Source organism: Crotalus tigris, unplaced genomic scaffold (genome assembly GCF_016545835.1).
Source record: "Crotalus tigris isolate CLP2741 ecotype Arizona unplaced genomic scaffold, ASM1654583v1 scf7180000017936.1105831468:406456, whole genome shotgun sequence".
Classification (NCBI taxonomy): domain Eukaryota; kingdom Metazoa; phylum Chordata; class Lepidosauria; order Squamata; family Viperidae; genus Crotalus; species Crotalus tigris.
Genome location: NW_024096728.1, coordinates 271,171 through 281,625, shown reverse-complemented (window position 1 = coordinate 281,625; position 10,455 = coordinate 271,171). Strand labels below are relative to the sequence as shown.

The window sequence follows — 10,455 nt, the reverse complement described above, 5'->3', positions numbered from 1 at the left end:
TACAACATAAATTGGATATAAAAAATATCATTTAGCTTTTTTATAACTTGTATATAATTTTTGATATTTTATGGATTGTTTTCTCTTTTTTTCTTTTTCCTATTTTTTTTCCTCTTTCTTTCTTTCTTCTTTTCTTTTTTCGTTTTTAAGTATTTTTTCTTTTTAATGTTTATGTCACATATATTTTATTATTAATTATTTTATAAGTTGTTAAAACTTGTTTAGGTTTCTTAAAATTTTAATTAAGCCTATATTCAGCTCTGGGAAGCTCGGGGGGGGGGGGGGAATGGAGGGGTGGTTTGGGAGGGGTTGGGTGAGAGTTGTTTTGTTTTGGTTTTTTGTTTGTTTTTTGTTTGTTTTTTTTTTGTTTTTTATTGTTCTTTTTTTGTTATTTGTAAAAACTTTTTAAAATTCTCAATAATAAAAAAAAGGAAAAGACACTTCAGTGTTTTATTTTTTCTTATTTTTGAACATATAAAGTCTCATTTGCATTCTGAGCCTTTGAGAAGGCTGGTTTTTGCTAGCGTTTGAGGAGTGGGAAAAGGTAGAGTATTCTCTATCTTGCAGAATCCAATCTTAGTCAGCCACCAGGACCAGAGGCTTATTCTTCCAAGCTTTCTGACTTGTGCTGGATCCCATCCTCAGGAAACTTCTCTTCTCAGAAGGTTCCTGAAGATGAACTAGAGCACGAGTCCGAAATCTTGGAAGACTAAACCTCTGCTCCCGGTGATCCACTCAGACTGGGTCATGCAATATTATGCTGGGACAGGATTATTTCCCTTTATTCTATATCTTTTTGCCACTCATTGGTGACCGCACGGATTACTGCAGAAAGGTATGGTGGCCTTAGATTAAAGCTTTTGTGGACTTCAACTTCCAGAATTCTCCAACCATTTTAAAGTTGCTTAATTTGAGAAACACTGGATTAAAGCCCGAGTTTCACCCGACTTCTACACCAAAAGACGCTTACGACTTAGTTCTTTGAGTCACTCGGTGGTTAATGAGAACTTTGCGCAATGCATGACGGAAGTTATAGGCATCGACGGTTTGGGATTGCGCAAGCCAATCAGATCCTCCTTTCTTTCTACTGGTAATGGCCGCTACCAGGAAGGTAAATCTTACCGTTTCCGCCATAGCCACGGAAGGTTAATGTTTAGGTGTTGGTTCCCGGGACCTGTCAGATAACTCCTTTGTTATTCAAATGGTCCGTTCCTCATTGATAGCAACCCTGGGTCCGGTTGAGCCACGTACTTTCCAAGGAAGGTACTGGGGTAGCTTAGTGTCGCTACTGCACGTGACTCGAAGCATTTGATCTGGACGTGCCATAATCTGCCCTTCACTGGTATTAATAGCTCTCTTGTGGATTTAATTCGTTTCGGATAATAGAACAAGTCTGGTTTGGGGTCCGTGTTCTCCCTCACTTCTTTCTTTACTAGGGCGACCTGAAGGTTTCCAACACCTCAAAGTTAGCCGAAGAAGGAAAGAAAACAGATTCCCCCAGGTAAGAGGCTTTCAGTGGGTGTTTCTCGGGATTGCCATATTATCCAAGAGTTTCACTTTTCCAGAATAGCGGCATCCTATGTGCCTAAAGTTTTACGCATCAATAAATGTGGCCAATCTTTAAAATATTACAGGCTTCTTTGCTGATTTGTCTAATATTCTGGGCAAGATTTAGAAGTGTTTCAATGTCTTCGTTGTTTGTTTCCGGAAATTCTGTTAATTTGGGAGGCAGAAGCTGCCTTCCAGTCATTGTTGATTCCTGGGGACTTCCTGGACAAGCCGTGCATTTTTCTTGGCAACATGTTTTGGGAGTGGTTAGCCCTTGCGTCCTTCCTAGGATTGACAAAAAATGACTGGCCCAGGGTCACCCAGTTGGCTTCAGGCCTAAGGTGGGACTCGAATTTGCGGTACATTCTAGTCTGATATCTTAATCCTACAGCAAACTGCTCTTTTACTCTTCTTGGGAATACTTGGAGACTGGACAGCCAGTTGTCTGGAATTGTATGGGTCTCCTGGATAGAAGACTTCCAAGGTTCCTTCCAACTCTTGTTATTCTCTAAATCCTGTAATGTTTTGTACTCTTGCAAAGAGTAATGGTATTGTCTATCTGGTGCCAACATAATTGTCAAGCTTTTTTTAATGTGGTCATGGCAGTACAAATCTGCCCCTTTGCTAAAATGGAGAGGGGAGTAGGATGCTCTTAATTTTTAGTGTACCATGTGATTTCATATTTCAACATTGTAAGACCATATAAGTTAATCTAGATAAATTTTAATCAAATGTATGTGTTGCATGGCCTGAATATAATTTGTTAGAGCTGCACAGTCTGTACAAAGGCTCCCTGTTTTATGTTTTTATGTTTAAGTAAAAATAGATTTGCTCATGATAGCAATAGCACTTAGACTTATATATCGTTTCACAGTGCTTTACAGCCCTCTCTAAGTGGTTTACAGAGTCAGCATATTGCCCTCAATAATCTGGGTCCTCATTTTACTGATATCAGAAGGATGGAAGGCTGAGTCAACCTTGAGCCAGTGAGACTCAAACTGCCAAACTGCTGGCAGCCGGGAGTCAGCAGAAGTAGCCTGCAGTACTATATTCTAACCACTGCACCACAAGGATCTTAGGAATTAGTTAATTCATGTCTTAACTCATGGTATTTGAATGTCACTTGGCAATTTGCTGTCCATTTCAAAATTTTTGGTTCCCAGTTGTGTAATTTGCATGTGCTTTCTTTTTTCAGATTTGTGTTTTAGAATCACAATCTGTAGTAAATAAATGTAGATATTTATTAAAACATGCATGTCAAGGTCAGTATTTAGGTTATATTCTTACATTAAGTTATTTGCTTCATTTTCAGACAAGTCAGAATGTCTAGCCCTGAAACTGGATAATTTTTTCCAGTTTAAGTATTTTTTTATTTATTAAGTATAGGAACCATGATAGTAACTATTTCCACATATCACATTTCTGAAGAAAGGACTTACTGCTATTACTATTAAGTGGGTCAGCAAATCAGTAGATTGAATATGGTAGTATTAGAGATGGAAAAGTACTAAGAAAAATCAGGCTGTAGGTTAGACCAGGAAATTTAATAGCATCGGGCAAAGGAAACTACTTTGGAACATTGCCAAGAAAAATGCATTGATACATCTATTAAATCACTAAGAGTTGAGCTCTTGGGGGCATGTTTATCCTTCCTTTCATACTGTGTGCAAAAGCACATCATGGACTTTGTTAGATAAGTTGAGCACAGTTTATATGGTAGAAATGCTTAAGAGCTGGGGTTATCCCACCTGTGAAGTGGATTGAGCTGATACAGAATATAGAATAAGAGTTGGAAGGGATCTTGTAGGTCATCTAGTCCAACCTCCTGTCCAAACAGGAGACCCTCTACCATTTCTGACAAGTGGCTGTCCAGTCTCTTGAAAGGTTCCAGCGATGTAGCACCCAGAACTTCTGAAGGCAAGCTGTTCCATTGGTTGATTGTTCTCACTGTTAGAAAAAATTTCCTTATTTCTAGGTTGAATCTCTCCTTGATCAGTTTCATCCATTGTTCCTTGTCTGGCCTTCGGGTGCGTTGGAAAATAGGTTGAGCCCCTCCTCTTTGTGATAGCCGCCAAATATTGGAACAGTGCTATCATGTCATTCCTGATCCTTCTCTTCACTAGACTAGCCATGCCCAGTTCTTGCAACTGTTCTTCATATGTTTTAGCCTCCCGCCCCCAATCATCTTTGTTGCTCTTCTCTGCACTCTATCTGGAATCTCAACATCTTTTTTTATAATGTGGTGACCAAAACTGGATGCAGTATTCTAGGTGTGGACTTACTAAGGCTTTATAGAGTAGTATTAGTACTTCACGTGATTTTGATTCAATCTCTCTGTTAATGCAATTTAGGATTGCATTGGCTTTTTTTGGCTGCCACTGCACACTGCTGACACATATTTAATTGATTGTCTACTAAGACTCCAAGATCCCTGTCACAGTTACTGCAGTTAAGCCACATTTCACCTAATCTGTATGTGTACTTTTGGTTTTTCTTACCTAAGTGTAAGACTTTACTTTTTTCTACGTTGAATTTCATTTTCTTAGATAGGTCCAGTGTTCAAGTCTGTCGAGATCCATCTGGATCTTGAGCCTGTCATCTAGGGTGTTGGCTATTCTTACCAGCTTGGTATCATCTGCAGATCTAATGAGTTCTCTTCTGTTCCCTTGTCTAAGTCATTTATGAAGATATTGAAGAGTACTTGGCCTAAGATGGAACCCTATGGTACCTCACTGCTTCCTTTCTTCCATATAGACATAGTACCATTAAGAACTACTGTTATTAAGCCAGGATTCATCTAATCTGTATGCATACTTTTGGTTTTTCTTGCCTAAATGTAAGATTACTTTTCTCTACATTGAATTTCATTTTTTTAGATAGGGCCCAGTGTTCAAGTCTGTCTAGATGCATCTGAATCTTGAGCCTATCATCTAGGGCAGGGGGGTCAAACTCAATTTCATTGAGGGCCGCATCCGCATCATGGTTGCCATTGGGGGGCCGGGTGGGTGTGGCTGGCATGGGCGTGGCCTACTGGGTGGGCACGGCCAGCTCAATGTCACTCATGTCAGGCACCAATGCGGGAATGAGGCGCATCCAAGGGTGGGTAAGGGTGGGTGGGACAGGGGGTGAGTGCCAAGGCATGGTCCACTGGAGGAGCCTTACTGAATCTCAGGCTGTGCACAGGGCCCCCTGGACAGTGGTATGGACTGCCCAGAGCCCTGGGCAGCAGAGGTCAAGTGCCCAGCCCAGCCCTTGAGCTCCCACAGCATCAGGACCCCACAGGCCCTGCCTAGCCTAGCCGCATTTCCCTGAGGGGGCACCCAGCTGCACTTAGATCCTGCTGCCGCTATGCTGCTGCCGCTATGCTCACTCTCCTTGGCCAGGTTGCTCATGGTAGGTGCAAGAGGACAAAGTGCGTGGGTCAGAGGGAGGCCCACTCCGTCTCCATGCGAGAAAACCTGGCTTTGTAACCAAAGCATCCTCAGCAATAGGATGGGAGACCATCAGGGAAGGGCAAAAGGACAACAGGGCTGCTGGTGGCCAAGTGCTAAAGCAGGACTTCCCTGAGACCCTTCCTTCCTTCCTTCCTTCCTTCCTTCCTTCCTTCCTTCCTTCCTTCCTTCCTTCCTTCCTTCCTTCCTTCCTTCCTAAAAATATCAGTGACAGACCTTCTAGCTATATTTTCCTTCCCTCTACAAGACTCTTCAGTAATCTTCAGACAGTTTGTGGCATCCTTGATTCTCTCTGAACTTGGTTGTTTGCTGGTAGACATTTCAATATCTGACCAGGTAAATTATCAAATTATGGATTTCTTAAACTCTTCTTGTAGTGCTTATACCTAAGATTTTAATAGCACAAAACAATTTCTCATTTTACAAAGGCTATTTTTTAATTTTAGTTGAACAAATATGTATTTATACTAATAACACATTCTGGTTTGGAAAAGACTAGAGGGAGCATTTTACTTCTTATTTACTTTCATGATTCAGGTATGATAACTGCACTTTTGCTTTTTCAGTGGTGTTATGCATGGTTAAACTATAAAGATCTCTACGTCCACTGAAAAGTTATGATTTATTTCTTATTCTTAGTCCTAAAATTTGAGAAAGGTAGATTCTGGCTATTAAAAAACACCCTAGTAGTGAAAGCAAATTGACAATGCAGTCAGTTGGTAGACTTCCCTTTACTGTAGACATGTCAAACACAAGGCTCAGGGGCCGGATGCGGCCCACGAAGTGGTTTCATGTGGCCCGTGAAGCCATCCTGGAAATAGTGAGGGAACGGCCCCCGCTGCCTTGGCCCTGGCCCAGGCCGGCTGGGAGCCAATATACAATTTTGTGGTGGCCATCTATGCTGAAACACATTCAGTCTTAGCTCCACAAGGCCGTCTGGAAACAGCGAGGAACCAGCCCTTGCCATGTCGGCCCCACTCCCTGGGTGCATGCTGGGGAGGTGTCACCCTTTGTGAGGAATGAAGAAATGGACCATGCCTTGGCGCTGGTCTCACCCCCTTCTGCCAGATACCCTCAATCTGTCCCACTCCTGCCCAGGTCCCCACAGGCACCCTTGATGTGAACGATGTAGAGCTGGCCATGCCCACCCAGTAGGCCACACCCACTCCATCCATACCCACCCAGTAGGCTGCACCCATCTGGCCCCCGAGGACAATCGCAATGCTGATGCGGCCCTCAATGAAATTGAGTTTGACACCCCTGCTTTACTGGGTGTGTTCCAGCAGAGGCTGGACAGCCATCTGTTGGGGATACTTAGTTTGGACTCATGGTCAAAATGATCTCTTCCACATTCATTATATCATCATTCTTGTCCTGTATTGGAAGGGAGGGAGGGAGGGAGGGAGGGAGGGAGGGAGGGAGGGAGGAAGGAAGGAAGGAAGGAAGGAAGGAAGGAAGGAAGGAAGGAAGGAAGGAAGGAAGGGTAATATAAATTGTGAGAACATGGATAGGGAAGGAGCATTTAACATCATATTCTGATCCACTCTTTTGTATTAGCTTTTTGTATTTGAACTTAGCGATAGCAAGAAGGCTTGAATATACAGAACATGCTTATCATACAACTTAAAATACATATAATTTTAGACAGGGTGGATTTGATTTAAATCAAGTCAATTAAAATCATGATTTAAATCATGATTTAAATCACTAGTAAAAAGGCTTGATTTAAATCATAATTTTTAAAGAGCAGCTGTCATCTCTGTCCCACAGCGGCTCCTCCTCTGACCCGCTGTTGACTCACTGACAGTCCCATTCACTTTAATGGGATGACTGGAAATGCGGCAGTGACACAACAAGGTGAGGGACGTGGCAGGCAGTAGATGAGTGCATGCCCGCTAACAGGCGCTGCCATGATGGATCTGAAATGACAGGTGCTCTTTAAATGTAAGGACTCATTCTTGCTGGTAGTTAGAATCTTTGTTTCCTATTTAGAATAATAAGTTGTCTGTCAGAATCCAATTATATTTCATCTTTAATCATCAAATATAGAAAACCCCAATTCTGCCTTCTCTGGATTCTGCCATAAGAGGGAGAGAAGGGGGAGAACAAAGGGGCTTTATGGCCCTCACTTCCTTCAGTATACTTCTAAGGATTTGAATGTGTTTATTGCAACCTCAAAGAGTTTGAATGTAAATAGCACCAAAGAACCTTACCATGACAAAGGGGCTATTTATCTTTCATGTAGTTTATCTGAAGTCTCCATCCAGACAGAAGAAAGGATCAAAGGGGTGGAATTGTGATGCCTGAAACTATCACTGGAAGGGGGGGTGATTGGGTGGGACTGCTGTGGAACCCCTTAAAACCTTGAATGGGAGAGCTTGGACCCCAAGTCCTGTCTAGCACGCCTGCAACCACTTCTTCTTAATAAAGGATTCCTGTTGGAAGAATTATTCCAAGAGTTCTGTCTTCTTAAGATGCAAAGTGGGGTGGGTCCTTACATTGTCAGTAAGTAAAACAGTGATACCAGAAACGATGTTAGGTTAATAAGTTAATCACACATAGTTGGAGAACTAGTCAAATTCTTTTATTTAATTAAAACACTTAGAGCCTGGTAAAGATGCATTTCTCTTCAAACAATCATATAGTTTGTAGTGTACATAGATTTGCAAAACAATGGGATAAAGGAATATTCCTGAACTTTGTTTTATGATTTATCTCATGGTTACTGTGAAATTGTGTGAATGCATCAATGTTATCTCAGCTTGCAGAGCTTGGATACTAAAAATGTAAATATTGCAGAATATACAGCCTCATACTACATAACTAAGCTCCATTTCATGCTGAATAAACTAAATTATTAATGTATCTTAAATAAAAAACTATCTTTAGATAGATTTTTACTCCAAAAGCATTTTATTAAAATAAATTTGATAAAAATAAAAAAATCTGATTTAAATAAAAACATTCGATTTAAATAAAAAATCCAATTTTTATTTATTTTTTAAAAAAATCATCGATTAGTATCCACCCTGAGTTTAGATATTTGCCACCACAAAATAACTTTTAACAGTTGTATCCAAATATGACTGAGTGCTCAAAAATAGGAGGTCACAGGAATATATACAGGGGGCTTCTGTTTACCATCTCTGCAGTAACTTCATAATTTCTCTTTATTTCTGATGGCAGAATGCTTATATGATCAGAACTACCTGCACCACCCATCTTTGCAACAGACCTAGCTGAAAGTACTTCTCAAAATGTGTGTTCTCGTAGCTAAGTTTTCCAGGTTATGCCACTGACTTTAAGAAGCAGCAAAGCACAATAGCTTCCAGGGTGTCAGTAGGGTTGCCATGAACGGAAAACAAAATCTCCAAAAAAGACATTTTAAAAAACTACAAATGAAGTTGAGTATTGCTTATGGTTATGAAATACAGCATATTTTAAAAATGTGGGAAAACCATTTAGGATAGGGTAATAGAGTGGGGAAATTGGCTGCATTTCTGGAGAAATCAGTGAGAACTTGCTATAAAGCAGCATTTGGTTACAGATCCCATTTTCTCCCATTTTGTTTCTTCCACAATAAAATGTTTCATCTACACTCAACTCCTTTCCCAAAGGGCCTAGGCTAGGCCAGGCTATTATGCTGATGCAGGCTGATGTTACACAAAGTGAATTTTATCTAGTATCTAGTAGCCCTCATAATGTCTTTGCTTTCCTTTTTGTATTTAAATACATCTGATTGGGCATTTCTATGTATTTAATATTTCTTTCAGGGTCATCTGATCAGTAATGACTGGGAACATGGCCACCACCAGGAATGCTTCACAGCTCTTTTTGGTATTTTTTTTGTTGCTTTTTTGCCTGCCTGTAGTGGAAGCTTTAGATATGAGTGATGCATTAGCTTTGTTGCTAGGTGTGGCTTTTAGTTGTGTTGGATTCTGTGCCTGCCTCGGTCTATATGCAAGAAGACGACATGGAGAGCAATGACTTTAAGTCCAAAATGTCCAGATGAAGTGCAACTGTCTTGATGGATGTTTTTGCAATTAAGGAAGTTTCAAGATGTTCCGCAACTCATTAAATTTTTATTGCCATGAACTGCTTAAGAAGAAAGACCATAATGGGAAGACTGTGGAGAAAGCTGCCTCAAATTCATAAGAACATTTTGTATGTAATTAAGATGTTGCCTTAAAAGAGAATGCTACTGGTTTTCAATTGCATAAGGAAAAGCACTAATAAAAGTGAGGTGCAACAGGAAATATAAGGGGTAAAAGAGAGGATATAGTTTTCATTCAAATGATATACAGAAAATATATGACATAGGAAACATAATTAAATTAGATATGATTTTTTTTCTTCTAATGAAACATTTCTCTATTTAATCTTTTTCCAAATTAAACCAAAGTATTTTGTAGTAAGGTCAAGTTGCTGTGTACCATCCAATGTTTTGTTGTTTTCATCTGGTTACAATTTATGTTACAGTTAAAGTTGAAAGTTAGGCCACTGCCTTCTTAAAGCATTGCAGATATTCTAATATAGCAGTATGTAATCCAGTGCCATCAAATGTTTAGTTTATAACTCCCATAATCCCTGACCATCAGTCATTTGATTTATGAGAATTGTAATCTAAAATATGGTAGCAGAGAGATGCCAGATTTTCCTACTTATAGAAATGGACATAGCCGTTCTTGCCCATGCAGGCATGAATTCATAGGAACCTTGACTTTTTTTTTTTCCTAGTGTGCTTTCTATTCATTTTAGTAGAACTTGCAGACATGTTCCTCATAGATTAACTTTTATGATTTCTCAGTTGTACTACAGAAGAATTGCTGGGAACAATATTTAAATGACCAAACCTTTTCTATACAATATATATCTCCTCACTTGTATTGTTTGCACACTTTTTAATAAATTGTGAAACTTTCACTATTTCAAAATAATGAATGAGATAAAGGATTAATGAGAATTGAACAGTAATTTATTCTTGGTCTTCCAGTGTAACTAAATAAACTCTAAAAGGAGGTTAACTTAATAACCTCCATGCTCTTTAACATGCCCTTTGCTGCTGTGGTTTAATTCACCCATGATTAAAGATTAGATATTGAAAATGTGCCTAAATTTAATAAAAACTTTGTGAAGCTCATGTTAAAAGAATTTTATTATAATTTGGTTTAGTAGTAAGAATAATGTAGAAATTTTCTTTTTTTTTCTTTTTTTTTTCAAAGATAATTTTTATTAAATTTTTAAAATTTTACAAAATCAAAACAATCTTCCCCCCAACCTCCCCAACCCTCCCATTCCCTCCCCCGACCTTCCCAGAGCTGAATATAGGCTTAATTAAAATTTCACCAAAAAGTCTTAAAAAAGATATAAACCATAAATGAATCTAACATTAGTTAAAAATCTAAATACATTAATTAGAAAAATTATAAAATAATTAACAATAATATATATATAT

The 10,455-nt window shown here is 39.3% G+C and overlaps 1 protein-coding gene across 2 annotated transcripts; it reads left to right on the top strand.

Moving 5' to 3' along the window:
- The first annotated feature begins 1,029 nt into the window (after window positions 1–1,029).
- Window positions 1,030–10,140, top strand: LOC120308536 (small integral membrane protein 30-like). 2 transcript variants are annotated; one of them, XM_039344721.1, is made up of 3 exons: window positions 1,030–1,111; window positions 1,437–1,501; window positions 8,774–10,140. In XM_039344721.1, exon 3 carries the CDS (start codon window positions 8,790–8,792, stop codon window positions 8,985–8,987), a length of 198 nt encoding a protein of 65 aa, XP_039200655.1. In that variant the 5' UTR covers window positions 1,030–1,111; window positions 1,437–1,501; window positions 8,774–8,789; the 3' UTR covers window positions 8,988–10,140. The 2 variants fall into 2 exon arrangements, with proteins under 2 accessions (XP_039200655.1, XP_039200656.1); XM_039344722.1 differs by lacking the exon at window positions 1,437–1,501 and having other exon boundaries at window positions 1,042–1,111.
- The last annotated feature ends 315 nt before the right edge of the window (window positions 10,141–10,455 follow it).